The sequence below is a fragment of the Uloborus diversus genome, chromosome 3 (assembly GCF_026930045.1).
Source record: "Uloborus diversus isolate 005 chromosome 3, Udiv.v.3.1, whole genome shotgun sequence".
Taxonomy (NCBI): domain Eukaryota; kingdom Metazoa; phylum Arthropoda; class Arachnida; order Araneae; family Uloboridae; genus Uloborus; species Uloborus diversus.
Window position 1 is genome coordinate 54,860,378 of NC_072733.1, and position 20,610 is coordinate 54,880,987.

Genomic DNA, 20,610 nt, shown 5'->3' on the forward strand with positions numbered 1-20,610 from the left:
AGAACTTATTTTCTCCATCCAAAAACCACGATAAAAGTTTCCAAGAACGTTCTTTAACTCAACTTCCATGACATTAAGACTGATAAAAGTGATTAAAAAAAAAGGAATTACTTTTGTTTATCAGGGCAAAACACTCATTGTCCTTATAATTTTGTGCAGTTTTAACATTGACATTTTTTATGAATCGCGGGAAAACATTTATGTTTCGTATTTTAAATGTTGGGCATTCCACAATAATTTTCAGCATAAAAAGGCATTTTGTTTATAAATTTCACTAAATTATTTCAGATTTTTTTTTCTGAGCAATTTTTCTGCTGTCCTTACAATTCTGACCACCACTGCAGTATTGAATGTTTTATTACAGCTTTATACTAGACTAATATTCTTCTTCTATTAAATGATTTAATCTAACCAAAAAAGTGGTTTCATCAAAATAATTAAAATGCTCTAAAAACAGCCTTTGCAGATCTATTTTATTATAATATCACTATTTATTGCAAAGGTTTTATCACCTAATTGCTAGCATCTTCACATTTCTTCGGAACAAAACTTCGAATTTGATGAGACAAGAAAAATCTCCTAATTCAACTTTAAAACAGTTAATGAATGTTAAATACATCTACTTGTATGGTTTATTTCATCATCTCGTAAAACATTACATTAAAAAGTTTCTTTCAAAGTCTTTCTCAGTAATTTATGACAGTTCAAATTAAAAATTTTCTAGTAAAGATGTTCAAAACTATTATGAGTTTATTACAAACAATCTGTGAGAAATTCATACTAATGATGTAACCAGTTTGATCAATACAAATTTAAAAAAGATATGAAAAAAAAAAATAATAATAAAGAAAAATTATTTATTATGGAGAAAAAAGATTACTTGTCACATTTAATCACCCCAAACACATGAATATGTTTTTATCTTTAAATCTAGATAATGATTTTATTTTAGTTCAAGGCCTGGTAATAACTAAATTTCACTAATACTTAACAAGTTTTGAATATAAAGCACATATATTCTTGAAGTGAATATTTCATTTCACGTATTTTAACTCTTTGTGTCCCAAGAACTAAAAATTTCAATAAACTTGGAATCCCAGCCACATAGCTGAGTTTCAAAATCCATGATTCCCCCTGGTCCCTAGTCCAATTTTAGTACACTGCTGCATAGCTAATGCTATGTGTAATACCAAAGATGCTTCCTATCCTTTTCTTCTGCTCATCAAGCAGTGACAACCGTTCTACAATTCCTACCACGCACAAATTCATGCAATTGAAATTACAACACAGCTCAGCACTCATTTCAGTCTCTCATATCCCTTGTCATTTTCAAATCCGATGCACATGTCCCAATTTTATGCTTGTTAGTTTTTGAAGGAGTGGGAAGGATGCTTGGTTGCATTGGGCTATTATGGGACTGAAGGCAGCCAAGTGTTTTCAGTTATTATGATAGCTAAAGAGTTAAGCATTAAAATAGCTACATACAAACTATCTACAAAAAAATAATTACCTGAAAATGTTTCTTTAAGTTCTCTTTATCAATTTTATCAGTCAGTCCTGACAGCAAGATATACTTAGGACGGCAAGCAACGTCAGGAGACTTATTGGTAGAGAGGGAGTACGAACCATTGCTTGAGACAGTTTCTTTAACATGTGACTTCTTTTTGCGATTTTCAAGGCTTGCTTCTGCATCATCAACAATTTCTAAAGATTTAGCCTATAAAAATTAAATTAACAATTAAATTGTATGACCTATGCAGAGATGCCACTCTCTTATTCAAGCTTTCAGTAGAAGTTCAAAAAATTTTCAGTGCTTATCAGTAGTTAACAATGCCCGACAAACGCTAACACAAAAGTCGAAAGTCAAACATATAGCGACGTCGAAAATTAAAAGGTTATATGTATTACACCAAGTAAACTTGTTCATCAAGATTATAAGAGGAAATATGGAATTAAATATACACTGGATAATAATTTGAATTTCTTCACTGCTTAATGCAAGTATGATTTCCTTTTTGTATCAAGAGCATTCATGAATCTAATATTAAATACTATGAATCCACTTAAATAATTTTGTGTGCTATGGCAGAAAAGCTTAAAGCAATTTTCAAAATATTTATTCATATTTGCAGAACTAATAACAAAAGTTAATATAAATTTTTTAAATGACATACCTTTTTCACATGAGGATGACTGTTACTTATATACGGCTAATTTTTTCAAGATATTTTAATACACATTTAAAGCAAAGTCTTTAAAGGAAAAAAAAGATGAAATAATTGAACTTTTTAATCTGAGTCCATGAATTCTAGAAATCTGTTGCAAGCCAAACAGAAGATAGTTAAACCATGCTGTGCTGACTAATTCCTCCTTCGGTTGTTTTTTTTTTTTTCCAACAAAAATCATTCTGAAAAATTTAAACAACTTGAAGAAAAAAGAAAAAAAAGTCTGGGAACATTTCCTCAAACAGCTGTTTAGAATGGTCTGCAGTAGCAATGGGCAAATTATGCTCAATCAAAAAACGAGTGAAAAGACACTCTGCTTTGATGACTTCCAAGTTTTCATCTTTTTCTCTGAAGAAAGTGGAGACTTCTTTAATGTTCTGCACCGCCTTGGAGTTTTCAACATGCCACTGCGCTGAAACGTGCCGCCGACAATCGTCGCGGCCGCCGTGCGCCAAACTGAAGTTTTTTGTACAAATCGTACAAAACGCCATATTTTCCGATATTTTAGATTTTTCCAAGCAAGGAAACTCATTGGTATAAACATCTGTGAATTTCTGACAACTTTTTTTTTAGCCCGACTCTCGGGAAAAGGGGACGTCGATTGAGTGTTTCCATCCATTAAAGAAAATAAACAAATGAGAGAAAAGATGCAAAGAAACACCAGAGACTAAAAACACACGTGCGAAGCAAGGAGCAAGCGAACGAACAGGGTTGCTGCAAATATCACCCAACGTGGTGGGGAGAATTTCCGGCTAGAACCGGATTCTTTTGCTTTCTACCGTCGCCATTTCTCAATCTCCCATTGTCTGCGACTGCAGACTTCCATAATCGTCAGTACTCGCTCGCTTTGGCGATCGCCATTTTTTTTTTTTCATCGCATTTAGCGTTTGTTGATGTCACAAAAATTTTCCGTAGAAAAAAGGGCCTTTTCCGTAATTCGTAGTTAACTTACTTTTTAAAATTTTTTCCGTAGTAACTACGGATAATCCGTAGCGATTGGCATGTCTGCCTATGACAATTAAGCAGAATGTGAATTATTCATATGCTTTACTTAATCATTTCCATTGTAAATTGGTTCTTAGTATACTCTGTGATTTCATTCTATGGGTTGCCTCAAAAATGTAGCAACAAACTTTTAGGGAAGAGGGAAAAGAGAAGTGCATACAAACTCTTCACTAAAAAGGTCAGAGAAAAGTTGTGGCAGAGGTGAAAAACCCGAAAAAATAGAAGACTGATTAATTGCAAATATTTAGAGGGCAAAATTAGTACATAGTGTACTAGTTGAGTACAGCTCATAATGTTACAACAGATACTCACAGTTCTCACCATCAAACTGCTAAACCTAAGTATCTCAATGTGTTTGACAATATTCATCAATCAAAGCTTTGTCAGTATCATATATGCATTAGGGTGTATCTAAAAACCTTCCTTTTTTTTTTTTTGCAGTTAAGTTGTCCAACAGACCCTGACATATACTGCAAAATTTTTTATTCAAATCAAAAAATATTTAGGTATGTCGGGCAAGGCATAACTATGAAAATTTTTTACAAAAAATCCTTTTTTCTACATACAGTCAGACCTCGATATAAGGTCACCCTGCATATAAGATCACTTTAGTAAAGTCCCGACTCATTGAATAAGGATTGTGTGTTATGGATTATCGGATACATGGTCAGGTCTCAAATACCACCGTCACTTATAAGGTGAATTTTGTCTGACTTTCTTTGAGTGATTTCATTGCCTCACTGATTCAGTTCCACAAATTTCCCCTAGTACATGATCCCCAGGCTGCTTACTGTTGGTTCCAATTCATGCTTTGTGGATTGAGTAAGACAGCTTTTAGATAAGGGTCAAGATCAATAGAGATGGCTTTTATCAATGCTTACAAATTTCGAAGGCAGGTCCCCATAGTGTCACGTCGTCCGTTGTAAGCACATATCCATTCTCGACTAGCAAACCACTGGAAATTATCTCATTCCAACCGTTTTTTCACTTGTATTAATTTCTGAATTAAAATTTTCATAAATAATTTTCTAATTTCCAACTAATTGCATTAATTTTAATTGACTCAACTTAATGAAAACATCATAACTTCATCAAGTGATATAGTATTGAGAACATTATATTTTAGAATTTTTTTTGATAAAAATTTATGAACCGGTTACAAGGTCACTCCGAATATAAGGTCACATTCTCAAAGTTCTGAGGTGTGACCTTATATCGAGGTCCGACTGTATAATTTTTTAATTAAAGGAATTTTTTTAAAGTTTTAAATTGCCCGATGTAAACAATGAAGTTGAACATAATTGTTAAAAATTAAGTTCTTCTCTTGTGCAGTATTTAGGTCTCCCACTTAGTACAAAAAAACAAGATTTTTTTTCAGTTTAAAATATTCATTATTCACAGGCATGAAAAATGCTTCTAACACCATTCCTGCACCACCCTGAACCACCCACGTGGTTCTCACGTAAAAGAACCCCCTGAATTCAAACAAGACCACCATTTCCCCTCATCAACAAAAACTTTTTGGAAATGGCGTCCCCTAATTTTGTCAGTTTTTAACAATTTCATCACCATTAATTTGATTCAAAGGGAAACAGAGCATTGTATTGAACATTAACATTCTTCTGGAGGGCTAGAGAGGCGAAAAATTCAAAAGCATAAACATTTGTAGCCAGTTGTGGGACTCATTTTGGTATTTCCCCCTCCCCCCCCCCACACACAAAAATACAAAAAAGCCATTGATACAATCTGATTTTTTCAGGTCTAGTTTTTCATGTTCTCCACTTATTGTAGCTATCAAACTAAAGCAGTGCTTGGAAAAACTACTTTTTTTTTCTTTTCTTTGTAGCGAACTACAACTACTTTGTTACAAATGTAGTTATCTACAACTACTTTTTTTTAAATCTAGGAACTACAAACTACTTTTAAAATGTAGTTGCTACTTCGCTAGTTTTCAAAAAATAAGTAAAAAGCATACACACTAGGGTGTCCCACAAAAAATGAAAGTCAATATTTCAAGTTGCATACCCTTTTATATTTTTAATCTTGTATCAAAACAATAGTGAAAAAAAGTTTCATATAATTTAAACAGCGGCAACCTGTGCCGCCTTAGGTCTGGAAGTATAAACCAGCACTTGTATGGTGCACAAGTCGAAGAATAACCTTTTTTTCAGAAGTTAGAAATTTCTGTTGATAAAACTTTGCACCTATACCTCTCACCCAGGTGTACCACAAAAACATTTTTTCAAATTTAAAAAAGTATTTAAATATCCCACACTTGGCATTAAATTTATAATTTGCTACAAAAAATAGATTTTTTTCTGTTTATCTTTTAAAAAAAGCTTTAAAAGATTAAAAAAAGCTTTTAATCTTTTAAAGAAAATGTCTTAGAGGCGTCATTTACCCGATTCGTTAAGGTGAAGGGCAGTTGGATGGTAATGGGATTGTCGCAGACTGATGCTGCTAGATATCTCAATGTGCATCGTAGTGTTCTCAGCGACTTTAGGATCAATAACAATCGGAAGATTCTGTGTCCAGAAGACCTGTTCCAGACCGACCACGAGCTACAACCCCTGCAGAAAACCGTTTTCTAGCTCTTTCGGCACGAAGAAGAAGAACCACCACTGTGCCGCAGCTGACTGAAGACCACTTTGTAGCATCAGGAAGAAGAATCTCTGCTACTAAGCTGAAAAATCGTCTTCACAATGCAAGTCTCTATGCAAGATGACCAGTTGTGTGTGTTCCCCTCAACGCACCACAACGAAGGATCCGCTTATGCTGGGCAACTTACTAACATTAACATTCACATTATGAAAACTAGTTTCAGTATATAAAATCATTTTTTTTTTTTTTTGAAAAGTACATAATGAAATCACTAATATTATTTGAACACCTTATGAGGAATAAATCCATAATGTTTGAAAAAAGGTGAAAAAGCTTCTTGTCAGTCAGGTCTGTTAAAGATAAAAAGTCCTGCTCACAATATGTGCAAAAGATATCATGGTGCCTTCTTTCTCTGAAGGACTTCCATGGGTACATTTATCCTACCCTTTTAGAATTGCACTAACAGCACAAAGTGTGGCGACTGACTCTCCTGGATAAAGGATGGAATTCTCTAAAACAGCTTTTCACAAAAGGATTGACTAAGAAACTGCAGCGTAAAATACTCAGAGGAGGTCATTCTGAAAGAATGTTGGTAGCAAAAATTGGACAACAATAGCAATTGGATGTCGTCTTCTAGTGGTTTCTGTAAATGAGTGTCAAGTTCAGAGAGGTTTTCCCGCATTGAAATAGCATTGGGCTAACCATAAGAAAAAGAAATGCCAAGTTACAGAGAAGTTGAGTTACTGAAGTTTCACTAATACATATATATATATATATATTTGTGTGCATGTGTGTGTGTGTATGTACAGTCAAACCTCGTTATCGCGACACCCGGATTTCACGACACTCCGGATGTCACGTCACTTTTTCAAAGTCCCGAACCTATGCCACATAATTTTAACGTTTAGTAGCACCGGATTTTACGACAGTCTTTTTGGTGCACCTCCGGTTACGACGACACTTCGAACAGCGCCGACTGGATCAAATATTTCTTTGCAATTGTTAAATTTTCTGTAAAATAATGAAAACATCAGGAAATGTTTGTTGTAGGAACTTCGGACTCTGCAAGAGGTTTGACCAGGCATGACACCTCAAGAATGGTGGGAGGCGATTAGATAAGTTCTGAAAGGTACAGGTTTCATACTTTGACAAGAGGGACAATAGAAAGGAATTCAAAGCAGGTGGAGAGTCTTGAATTAGTTTCTTTCTTGCTGATACTTTCGTGGAAAAGAGGAGTGTTAAAAATGCTATTGAAAAGTTATTTAGTTAGAAAAGTTTTTAGTTACACAAAAAATAATAATAATAAGTGAAGATTTTTTTAAGAAAAAAATATTTTTGTTATATCTACCAATAATTCAAATTTACATTAGTTAAATCTGATTTAAAATGTATATATAGATACTACTATTTTCTTCATTAAATCTAATTTTAATGTTAACTAATGTTTTATTGTGAATTTTTAAATATTCCGGTTATGACGTCGCTCCGGCTATGACGACACTTTGTTGACAGTCCCAAAGGTGTCGTGATAACGAGGTTCGACTGTATACACATATATCCATACATATACTTAAATATCCACAAACATTCAGATAAAATATTTCAATTCTTATAAAATTCTTATATTTAATGAGCAAAATAATATTTTCTCTAGAACTTTTTAATATTACCTGTGCTTCCAATTCATCAACTGCTGTATTAAAATATGAATTAACTGAATTTTGAATATTTTGATTCTTATTGCACTCTCTTTCCATAATTGGAATCATTTTTGAAGATGCAGGTTTATTAACAGCTTCAAAATAGGCTTTAAGCTCTGTGCCTTCCACTTTTAACTCCTCTTGCATAGTCTTAATTTTTGCAGTTAAATCAAACATTAACTAAAAGAGAAAACACAATGAGAATATAATTTTCTTAGAAATAATATCTTCATGAAATGATAAATTAACAAAATTTTGAAAGTTTAATTTCCTGACCTTTTTGGGGACTTTTTCATGAGGTTTCAAGAACATTAAGGTCTACAAAAGCAGTGATGGTGTAGTAAGAATTTTTTTCTTGGGGGGGGGGGCAATTAGGGGTAACTTCTAAGCACATATATAGATTAGGGAGGTCCTTATTTTTCAACTTTATTTTTTCTAATATCTCAACCCTCTTTTTTTTTACAGGTGGCCAAAAACTATTGCCAGAAAAAAAATTCTGTCATACTTGTAATTTTAAATGGTTCTACAAAGACTGTATATGAGGTCATTTTTGTATAAAGTTCAGTTTTCTCCAAATCTAACAATAAACATAAAGTAAGATTTTATGTACCATAACAAACTAAACACTTCATATGTCACATTAAATATACATTAAAACATGGTTTTAAATGACCTGACCACATATACGTTTCACAGTAGGTAGCGCAGCGGATATGACATCAGCAGTTCTGCTTAAAAAAATTAAATAAATAAATAAAATAGTAACGATAATTATTAGTACATAAAATCAACACAATTTACAGAAAAAAATAAAAATAATTGAAATAATATAAAAGTTCAAAATGACAAAAAGTTCGAAAACTGTGATTTTTTTTTTCATTCTTTATTAGACAAGATGTTGCCGTTATAGCAAAAAACCACTTTTTTTCTCAGGTTTAATCAAATCTCCTTGAATTTTTGTTATTCTTACAAAATTCATTGATATTTCCGATTCAATCAATAAAACTCCCAGACTTTTGCTTGATCTCCCGGTTCTGTTGTCACCTTGATTATGTTGATTTTATTTCAAGCACATTTTAGCTTTGAACTATTTGATCTCATTTTATCTGATATCAACTATGTTTTAAGAAGAGTGTAAACTTATTACAATAAAAAAAAAAGTTAGCTTACCTTTTTCAGCTCCTCTCTTTCGGCAGGTTTTTTACATGACTCAAGCTTACTCAGTATTAACCTTTGGTTACTCATTTGGCCCTCTAACAATTCCTGCTTTTTAACATAGAGCTCCCAGCGCTTACTCACAGCATTCTAAAACAGATGCGGATAAGAGTGAAAGAAATTAATGCTATGGAATGTTATTAAATACAAAATTGATACACTCAAATTTAAAATAAGAAGGAAAAAGCAAAGACAACTAGAAAACATACAATTGAGCCACAGATTCTTAAAAGTCTCTACAAGCATATTTCATGAGTTGAAAATCCGAAATATACCCCAAAAATTTAGTCAAGCAGAAATTCACACTTTATACTTTAAATAAAAATCTAGTACTTAGAAATATTGGTAAGAAAAAACAATTCAAAATTTAATTTTAATTTTTTTATTTTTTTTTTTTTTTGAAAGTGTCATCAAATTTCAAAATACAAAATGTCTTCCATTCTAAACATTAAAAATCAAAATAGAACTTATTTCTTTCTTCCTTAAATCTTCCATTTTAACTAGGTTTTTTTTTTTTTTCCCCCAAACAGAATTGATCACTAGTATGGTCTTCATTGTTTTTTCGTATTTCGCTCCTCCAAAAAATAACATGGAGAAGGCCTAGAAAAAAATCCTTACAATATCTCTGTTTACAGCCACAGTAATTTTAATCTTATACATTAAAAACTGAGAATGTGTGTCATCGCAACTCCTAGAGAGCGACAGAAAACTGAGCATCGAACCAGGTATTGATAGATTCGTAGCTTTTCCAGCTACTTGTTTGAATTGGTTGCATAATTTTAAGACTTGATTATACTCTAATAATTAAGACCGGGTTATACTCTAACATAACCGAGAATGAAACTTGCCCTATGGCATGTGAGACGGCATTATTCATAGTTGGAGCACTTAAAATTCAGAAACTTGATTCATTAATTTGATAATTTTTGGCTAGGTTTGAGAAGCAAACAAGTGCTTTGTTTTGACAAGACTGAACTAGATTCAATAAGTAGGGAAAAGCGGGGCTTAATGTTCTGCGGGTAAGTTGTTTCCTTCGAAATAGCTCAATGAAGAAAAAAGATAAGTACATTTACAGGGGTCTGTCCAGGATTTTTCACAGGGTCCGTTTTTTGTGAAAAATCAAATACTTTTGTAAAAGATGAATTAATTTTGTGAAAAATCAAATAATTTCGCAGAAAAAAAAATGTTAAAAACGAAATTTTAGAATTTAGAGATGACACAAACTGCATCAATTAAATTTAAAGTTGAGTGTTTTACTCTTCTATGTCGAAAAATTATTCTGGAGTGTTTATCTGATATTTGGCGGGGGGGGGGGGGCATCGCTCTCTCAAGTATCAATATTTATCTACCATTCTACATTATGTTAAATTATACTAGAAATATTTCTGTACAGTATTTAAAATAACTGTAACAAAAAAATAAATAAAATAAAATTCAGAATAGGGTTCAGCATTTAACTTTTTGACCCAAGACACTCTTAAAAGGCACAGAATTTCGTTTAAAACTTATAAATTCCGTGATTTTAACAAAAAAAAAAGATATTTTAATTGTTTACCTCTTAACAAAGCGTAATAAACATTAAAAATGCGAAAAATCGGATTCCCATAGCCAGGGCCTGATTACCCGAAAGGCTCGGGAAGCTTGAGCTTCCCCTCCAAATTTTCAGGGGCCCGAAAATGACTAAAAAACTGATTAAAAATTCCAGTTTGTTTATAAATGCATTTTGCTCTATTTCTTTATTTATATTTTTTTATTAGAAAAATTTGTGCAATACAATATGCGAAGAGTTATCGGTAGCTTACCGGTTAAAATAATGACGTCACCCCCCAATGCTTTAGCATTAGCTGAAGTCATTGCATTCACGGTTAAGCACCGGTTTGTACCAGTCGTAATCGTCGAACACAAGTTAAACCTAGCAATCCATTTTTTGACCTGCGGCAAAAAAAGAAACTTCAACTTCAACTTTGCATGAGCTTATGTTTTGATAAACTCGTCATCGTTGCAGGACGGCCGCACGTGACAAACGTTAGATGTTGCTTTATTTATCGGAGTTTTCTTTCTAAACATTAGTTGTTCCTTTCGTGTCCAGAGAGGGAAAAAAGCAATGTCTGCTCAACCCTCAGGTTCCAAAAAGCGAAAATGTAAAGCCTTACTAGAGCAAAGCAATAAAAAGCTTTCTCTTGCGATGAAGAGCTTTATCATTCAAAATGAAAGCGTTAAAATACTAAAAGAAAATTGTGAGTTAGCATCAAACTCAAAAGATGAAAATACTGGATCGATATCAACCAGTGAAAAGTACAGATCAAAATTAAGTTCTGAAAAATCGGATGAAGTATCGAACAATGAAGAAAATACTGGATCGATATCAACCAGTGAAAATTCTGAAGCGACATCGATCAGTGATAATGACAGATCAAAATTAAGTTTTGAATCGAACAATGAAGAAAATTCCAGATCGATATCGAACATAGTGAATGTTGAATCAACATCTTCAAATGAAGTAAATGTTAGCTCGATAATTGACGAAGAAAATTCCGGATCGATGTCTGAAAATTCAAGGGAGAGTTATGATACTGAATCAATCAGAAATAGTACAATTCCATCACAAAATATGGATTTCAAACTTGATATAAGTTCTACATTCAACAATCATGAATTTGTTTACGGCGATCCTGCATTGTGGCCCTCGCCAATAACTGATGATTTTAGAGAGTACTTTGTGTACAATGAAGCAAAGCAAAATATGAATTCTCTGCAGAACTCTAAAAGAATTTTCGGAAAAAATGAGAGAATGTGCAATGCGTCTAATTTTTTTCGCAAAAAGAAAAATGGAGAAGTAGTCAAAAGAGACTGGTTAGTTTATTCTACTAGCAGCAAAGCAGTGTTTTGTTACATTTGCAAACTTTATGGTGTTGCCCAAGTCAATTCAAGTGAGCAAGCCTTATGTAGAGATGGATATTCGGACTGGAGAAACATTGCAAAAAGATTATCATCTCATGAAAATTCCGATTTTCATAGGAAGTCTGTGCATTGCTTTTCTCAGCGATCCATTACAGCAAATCGCATTGACAGTAATCTAGTAAATCAGTATAAGTCTGAATGTGACTATTGGAAAAAAGTTTTGCACAGAGTAGTTTCCATTATTAAGTTCATTTCTCAACGTGGACTCGCATGTTTTGGAGACAATGAGACTTTTGGCTCATTGCAGAATGGGAATTTTCTTGGACTCGTGGAATTAATAAGCTCTTATGATCCGTTTTTAGCGGAGCATATACAATCACATGGGAACAAAGGCAAAGGTAGTGTTAACTATTTATCTTCAACCATTGTGACAGAACTGATAGAAATTATGTCACATAAAGTATTTGCAGAAATAATATCTGAAGTAAAGAAAGCTAGATACTTCGGTATTATTGTTGATTCAACACCTGACATTAGTCATGTTGATCAACTTGCCATAGTCTTGCGCTATGTGGATAAGGATGGTGAATGTGTAGAGCGATTTTTAAAATTTATCCCAATTCATGGCCATAGATCTGAACATTTGCACGAAGTTATTGTTGATTTTCTGCAGAATGCCCAAATTGAGTTGAAGTATTGCCGGGGACAGTCCTATGATAATGCATCTAATATGTCTGGCAAATATTTCGGCCTTCAAGCACGTTTGAAAAATGATTTTCCCTTGATAGACTTTGTGCCGTGCTCTGCACACTCCTTAAATCTTGTTGGGACCAGTGCGGCAGAGTGTAACTCTCAAGCAGTATCTTTCTTTGGACTGCTTCAAACTTTATTTAATTTTTTTTCTGCGTCTGCTCATCGCTGGGAAATGCTGATAGAGAACTTTACTGCTATATCTGGTAATTTAACTTTAAAATCTCTCTCTGGCACAAGATGGTCTGCAAATGCAGATGCAGTAAAAGCATTAAAAAAAATTACAACAGTATTTTGAGTACTTTATCTCTTCTCTCAGAGAATGATAATGAAAGTGCTGCTACTAGACATGAAGCTAGCTCATTAATGTTGAATTTAAAAAAATTTGAATCTGCACTGATGACGGTCATTTGGAATAGCATCTTGCAGCGAATGCATAGTGTTAGCAAATCACTTCAGTCTGTTGATTGCGAAATGACTGCTATTTTGTCATTGTATTCATCCTTGATAGATTTCATGAGCATGGTGAGAAATAATTTTGCAGAATATGAAAATGAAGCAGAAATTTTAGTTGGCACAAGAGAGTATACAGTTTTTCGTGCGAGAAAAATTGCCAGAAGCAAAATGCTTGATGAAAGTTCAAGTGCTGCTGCTGTTTTTTCTGATAGAGAACGCTTTTTATATCAAGTTCACAATGTAATTTGTGACTCTATCATTACAGAATTAAATAAAAGAAAATCTGCTTATGCTTTCTTGGACTCAAGATTTGGATTTATGTTTAGTAAGTCTATGACTGAAGACACAATTCGAGAACGGGCCACAGCTTTTCAAAGTACATATTCAGATGACATTGAAGAAGAGTTTGCTGATGAATTCCTGCAGTTTCACAAGTTTACGAGTCATTTAAAACTTGCTGATAAGCTTAAAATAATCAGATCCTTAAATATTGAACATACGTTTCCAAATATAGAGACTGCTTTACGAATAATTCTATCAATACCCATAACAAACTGCTCTGGTGAGCGTTCCTTTTCGGCCTTAAAGCGAATTAAGAATCGTTTAAGGTCATCACTTTCACAAAGCAAATTAAGTGGTCTTGCTCTTTTAGCTATCGAAAGTGATGTCACCAATAGATTAAATTTTGACAATATTATTGAAGATTTTGCAAATCGAAAAACAAGAAAAAAACCTATGTAATCTGTGAGTTTTTTTGCATTATATATACAATATTTATTGTTTATTTATATAAGTATAAACAAAGATCTTTAAAGCAATAAATATGGCAATATTAATGTTGTTGAAGGTTTAAACTGAAATGCAGAAGGCTGATCATTTTAACTCTTTAAATTTTCTTTGCGGTTAATTAGTGGAAATATTTTTTGTATGCATTAATTTTTTAAAACAAATGAACCAGACTGCTAAAAGCTTAACCCATTATTTCACTCGAGATTGATTTTAATATGAATTTTGCCTGAGCACTGTTGTAAATAATGTGTAATGGGTTTCTCGGGGTGCATAGTGAGAATAATATTTGTGTCGTTGATCAGTTTTGCTTTAGTGTGTATAATTTTGGAAAATTTATGGAGCAAAAGTGTGTGGGGGGGGGGGGCGATGAGCAAGGGGGGCCCTGAAACGAGTATGAGCTTCCCCTAACTTCAGAGGTTAATCGGGCCCTGCCCATAGCGCATGCAAAGAGATCGCAATTCTCAAAGTGAAGGCATCAAAAGTATAAAAACGGCTTGTAAAAGAAATATTTTTGATAAAATTATTTTAAAATTGCATTTTAGGGCCCTATGATAAACATTTCATTAATATCTGTGGACACAGTTGACGCAAAAAAAAAATTAAAAAAAAAAAACATCTTTTCAGCATTTTAATTTTTGACTCATAACAGAAAATGGAATTTTGCTTTAAAAACTTGAAATGAGAGTTCCAACAAAAATAAAGAGACTTTTCATTTATTTGCATCCTAATAAAGCGAAGTTAGCTTGAAAAAAGAACAAAATATGATTCTCATATCGGATGTTAAAAGATTGCATTTTTCAAAATGCAGACATCTAAAGAAAAAAAAAACGGTAATTAAAAGAGTTTATTTAAAGTTAATCATCCTTGTTAACATCGAAAAATCAAAACCCATATAATTTTCTTCCAAAATAACAATTAAACATCGGACCGCACCGCAAAAACGCAAATATTGACAAGCTGGTAAAATGATAAGAATATTTTCTAATCAAGTCATTATAAAGGTTTAACGCCAGACGCTGCTAAGTGGTGATAATTTTGAAGTTGGTAACCCTATCTGAAGAGATCTTATTTTTTCCCCACCCTTACTATCTATCCCTTTGCGGTTCTAAGTTCATTTCACAGATATATATTATTATTGTTTATTAAATCATGAGCGGGGAGAAAAGTGCTTACCAATGCCTTTTTAGAAAAGTTTACAACAACACAGCTGCTAATTAGCTGTGATAAAACAAACAACCATTATATTTATTTGGCAGTAGCAATTACTTATCACTTGCAGGAACATCGCAAGAGTGCCGATTTTTTTTTTTTTCTCAAAATTAGCCGATTTAGTATAAGCTGATCCCTCAAATTTGACTTCAAAAAAGGCTCCAAAAATTATCGGTTTATACACAGAAATATGCGTTATTTTGTTTTTGCTCTTTCAATAAACAATTTGTGAAAGATCTGATCTTGTTTATCAGAATTTTGTGAAGGGTCTGTTTTGTGTGATCGGGATTTTGTGAAAGGTCCGTTTTGGTTGATCGGAATTTTTTTGAAGGGTCCGTTAACGGACCCAAATATCCTCTGGCCAGACCCCTGATTTAGTCAATACCTGGTGAAATGCAGTGCTGCAGCACCCTGATGGTGGCCATATTAGTCAGGATAGTGGCGTCCAGAATATTAAAAGCTGAGCCATGCACCCCTGATCTACTTTTGTAAATATTTTCGTTTTTTTAGATTTTTGGTATTTCTCACGAATTTTAATCGATAGTATTTAGTTCTTAGGTAGGTGTTTTTATAAAAACATAGATTGTGCATCCTAATCTTCACTGAAATGATTTACGTTTCGTTATCTAACCTAAAATTTGACTTTTTGAGAACGTGTGCATGGGGGTCTAGTTGTTACTTTCTTGTGAGGTCAAGTTGTTCCAAGGTACAATTATCCCCACAAAAAAGGAGCAGCTAGCACCAAGGAACTTCTTGCCTTAATTCATCCTCATCAACAATGCAGTAAACAAAGAAAGATATAAATAAGTATGACCTGTAGATATTTGTTACCGTAAAAGACCAAAATTGGATAATGTCGAATTTCATCGATGATTGACTTAAATATTCAGTCTTCCTCATACAGACAAATGGAAAAATACGAAATTTTTGAAGATGAAAATATGAATCAAAATATATTTCATTCTTTGATATGATATGATATTTCCGAAGGAACCCCAGTAGTACCAGAATGTTTAAATTTGGTACAGAAATCGTGTTATTGGTCAAATGAGGGTGTTAAGTGTCACTTGTGCGTTATATTTAAAGTACAAAAACAGTAATATTGTCACTGTGCCATTCCTATGCTAATGTAACGAAATATTTGGCATCAAACCGGTGTTAATTGTACCGTTCAATTTTAGTGCTAATGCCATCTAATTCAAGTGCCCTCTATCTGTGTTTACCTCGGAATAGTATAATAAGCTAGAAGTTTCCTTCTTCTCTTCGTTCGAATACATAAAATTCTGTAAAATTGGATGTTTGTTTGAAGACTAAAGAACACAGTAATCGATTAACTTTTGTCAAAAGTAAGTAAATTGAGTTAAATTAAGTTGGGGAAAAAATCCTAGCTACTTTTTAATTATTGTCATAGGTTAGGCATATGCCGATAAAAGCTAGCGATCTTCTCAGTTCTATTTATCAAATTCTGTGGCATTCATTATAACTTTTTAAAACCTTCACCATGTAAATTTTATACACAAGTCTAATTTTATTTTATAAATTTGTTACAATTTGGAGATGAGTGGTGTCTTTTATATGTACTAAATTTTATCTGTTTTTCTGACCTTAGAACATTTTGGAAAAAAAAATTATTCTGCTTAAAAAAAATATTCAATACAAATAACTTATTTGATTAACAGAAAAGTTCCTCGCTCAAATAGTATTTAAAAAAGATAGATGTATCTTAAAATAGTCAAGGTTATAAAAATAGGATTCATTGAATAAAATTTAATTTATTCTATTCTAAAGCAAAATAAAATGGCGAGTAGCCATACGTTGCAGATTTGTCTGACGTTAACGATATCACCTGCCGCTTGGAATTTCCTCCTGCTCATGCTTCAACGGACAGTAAAAATCAACAAATTATGGAATTTTAAATGGATAAGTAGGAAATTAAAATTATAAGTTTGAAAAATAGGAAAATTTCTGCCTACTGTTCCACCATTTTGATTGTCGAATCGTAGAAATGCTTAGAAGTAAAAAATAACCACTCAGGGAATAATTTACGGATACATTACTGCATTAATTGTTATTTTTAATGAATTGAGTTTTTGTGATTTATAATCTATCTTATTTCTGTAATCAGAACTAAAAAACTCCAACCCTCTTTCATGTTTTTTTTATTTCCTTCATACTTGATCAATATTTAGCAATTTATCAATACAATTGATTTAAAAAAAAAAAAAACTTAAAAGACCATTACAGTGGCTCCTAAAAGTGTTCGTTCACCTACGACTTTCAATGAAATAGGACCCTATAAATTGATTAGAATTAATATTTTTGAATAGGTATTTAAATGATTTTTGTATAGGTTAATTAAAAGGTCTATGATCAATTTTCAACAAAACTAAAAAAAAATCCTTTAAAAAAATATTGAAATTTAATTTTTTAAAAATCAAAAACCAAAAAGTGCCGGAAATTTTATCTCACAAAAGTCATTGTACACTTTAAAAAATGTCTATATATTATTGAATAACCTAACTGTTTATTAACTTATTATTAGGTAGAATATCATGCAGTATCAACAACACCTTTCAAATGTCTGGAAAATTTCATTCCTTTTTCTTTCTTTTTTTTTGCGTAATTTCTGAGTAAGTGTTTAACCACACTTAGAGTCTTACTGTTTCTAGCTCTATTTTTGTTTCAAAGCCGTATTTTTGTAATGTAGCCACCAATATCTCTAAATATGTTGTATTAAATTCAAATCTGGAGAATGAAGTGGTATTTTCTAAACTTTAGGACAATTTGAGGCACCAGATGCAGACGTTGTAAACCATGTGCTTCTTATCGTTGTCTTGATAAAAAACAAAGTTGTTTCCGATAACCAAATTTTTGGCTAAAATTTTAAAATTGGTTTTTTAAATATTTAAATGAACAGCATGATTCACTATTTCATCAAAATATTCCAAACTACCAAGTCCTGATGCTGATATGCACCCTCACACAAGAACATCTTCACCGTGCTGATGAACTGGTCCAACTAAGTTCTTAAGATTAAGTTCCAAATTTTTTCTCTATTTACAATCATACAACAATTTAACCAAAAATATTGAATTCATTTTTATCTGTAAGTAAGGTGCGACTTCAAAACGTTTTGAGCTTATTTATCATTGATTTTGCGACGAAAAGTGTAAGCTTTCTGTTTTTCACACAGCCAGGAAAAGTTTTGTGGCAAGAGGTACCATTTAATCCAGATAATCAGAGAACTTGGCGAACAATTTTAGTTGAAAATTGAATGCGAAAATTTTTCATTTAACTCTGTAGAAACTTTTACAGCACTCAAATGTGTATTTTTCAAATTTTTTTTAACCGTAAATCTCCAATCACGCTTTGTCAACTTTGCCGGTTGACCTTTTCTTACCCTGTTTTCGGTCCGATTCTTTTCTTTAAAGCATTTTATCAAGCACTTCACTATAGAATGAAATAAATTAACTAGTTTAGATACATTTCAAACCAATTTACCGCTACTATGAGGAAAAATTTCAAATTTTAAATGATGTTTGTAGTTTTTTACAAATACCAGCCATTTTAAAGTAATAAGCACAATATTAGGGACTAAATAAACAAAAAATTAAAGCCAAATAATTTTTAAGGGTCAACACAATGCAAAAATAATAGAAAAAAGGACATATGATAATTTTAATCATAAATTTATACGAAAATATTTGAGTGTACGATGACTTTTGTGACGTATTATTTCTCTGTCTCTTCGTTTTTTGATCCATTTCTCAGCAGAGACTCACTAGAAAAGTGAGAATGCTCTACTCAAATTGGGAGAGATGGCAACCCTGGCTATTAATTTTGATTTTGAAAACTGGCAGATTCTTCCTTTCTTTCAATCATTGAAATTAATCAGAAAATTAAACTTTTTCTTCATTTCCCACACATAGTTTTTGTGATCTGAAAAAACAGATTATATTGCGTTTCCATACATGCAAAATACAAGCAGAAATTAAGCACTTTTGAGTAAAATCAATCACTTTTGATGGTCTTTAAAAACAAAACAAAATTTTAAGCACTTTTCAAGCACAGCATACAGACTCTGACCATATACTTTGCCGATTCTCAATTTTCCGTAATTTTTCTGTCGATTCCTTGGCATCTCAGTTCAGACACCACCCTTACTCAATGGTTAAAATCAAAGGAACTAAGGTAGTTATAAGCAATAGTAGTGAAACCAATAACAATAGTGAAAATATTATCCCGTTACTTAAGCCATTTGCCAAATACCATTTCAATGCAATGAAGTCAATGCTAGAAGGCAAGCAAAGGTTTTTATAAATGAAAAGGTATTGAAATGCAAATGAATAATAATAATAATAATAAAGGTTTTAATAATAAACAGAAACAAAATTTAAAAAATAGATGGGGGAACTCAAGTATTTTCAAACAATAACTTGCATTGGCTGAGTAAAATCTTCAAAAGAAAAAGCCTTGGTGAAAATAGGTTTCATTTTAACCCATTTTTGCTTTAAAAAGTCTCCTAAGACCAAAAAAAGTAGCAAAAAAGTAACATTTAGGTAGCCTGCAGCAAACATAACTGTGGGAATTAACTAGTTGTAGATAAACTACAGACCACTGGTTTAAGCATCTGGTGATAGGATAATAGGTTAGTTTAAAAACAACAGGTTTCACTTAGGAAGACTAAGTGTCAACAAAACTAAAAAACAGCACAAATTTTAGCAAAATTAGTTATTCCCACAAAATATATATTTTTAATAAAAAAAAGAATTAAAAATCAGCATAAAATTAGTAACGTTCCATGCACTTGCACATTTTTTTCAAAATCACACGGAATTTTGCAAAGAAGACTTGTACAATTTTATCGCTCTGTAAGTGCCTTAACAGAAGCTACAGTGAAGCACCGTATACGTTTTTGAAGGGACTATATGAAAAAAGCGCATAAATGAAAAAATGTATAATAGGTCCACTTTAATGTGCATTAGATTCTGCAGGGATCAATTTAAAAAACCTATAATTGATGAAAACATATATAAGAGAAACATATAAACGGAGCTTCACTGTATATTGATTTTTCCAGTGGAGAGCGCAAAAGCAAAAATTAGCTATTTTTAAGCTGGTGTAACTCAAAATTATTTTTAATGCAAGGAAAACAGAATTGCAACAGCTGAATGTTCAGAAAAAGGAATTGCTTTGCAGTTCCAAAAGTCGTAATGATATAAAAATTTCAAAAGTCATTTTTACTTCCAATATCCTGGCTTTTCTTATTTTCTAAGTTTTGAAACTTCCTAACCATTACCTAATCACACTGTTATAGTACTGGTTAAAAAAAAAAAAAAAAAAAAAATCAGGAGTAGAAAGAGGCGGGAGGGGGGGGGCGGGTTGAGTATGGAATAAAGAGGTAAAATAAGTACTTATTTTCATGGCTCTTAGAAACAAAAAAAAAAAAAAAATAGCTTCAAGAAATATAGGGACCTTACTTACAGCTCCCACATTTAGAAAATTTTCATACTTACTGTATTATCTCTTCGAATATTTCTTCCATGAGCGCCCCTAGTAGGAGGATATTGAGAGCGTTTGTATGCACCCCTAGTAGGAGGTTTATAGAATCTCTTTGAAGATGAGGCTTTGGAGTAAACTGCAGAATTCTAAAATATATAACACAAAAAAAAGGTGAAATAAAAAATATTAAAGTTTCAAAAGGAGCAGAGTACTTGACAATATTTAACCTAACACAAATTACCTATACAAAAGAGAAA

General features: G+C 32.4%; 1 protein-coding gene across 1 annotated transcript in view; it reads right to left on the reverse strand.

Annotated features, from left to right (window-relative positions):
* LOC129219436 (RNA-binding protein 26-like) overlaps positions 1-20,610 on the reverse strand; it is a 200,673-nt gene that overhangs the window by 37,970 nt on the left and 142,093 nt on the right. Inside the window, exons 12-15 of the mRNA XM_054853832.1 lie at positions 20,368-20,499; positions 8,702-8,836; positions 7,502-7,711; positions 1,511-1,717 (exon numbers count right to left, since the gene is read on the reverse strand). Coding sequence (XP_054709807.1) covers positions 1,511-1,717; positions 7,502-7,711; positions 8,702-8,836; positions 20,368-20,499 — 684 coding nt within the window. The remainder of the gene's footprint in view (positions 1-1,510; positions 1,718-7,501; positions 7,712-8,701; positions 8,837-20,367; positions 20,500-20,610) is intronic.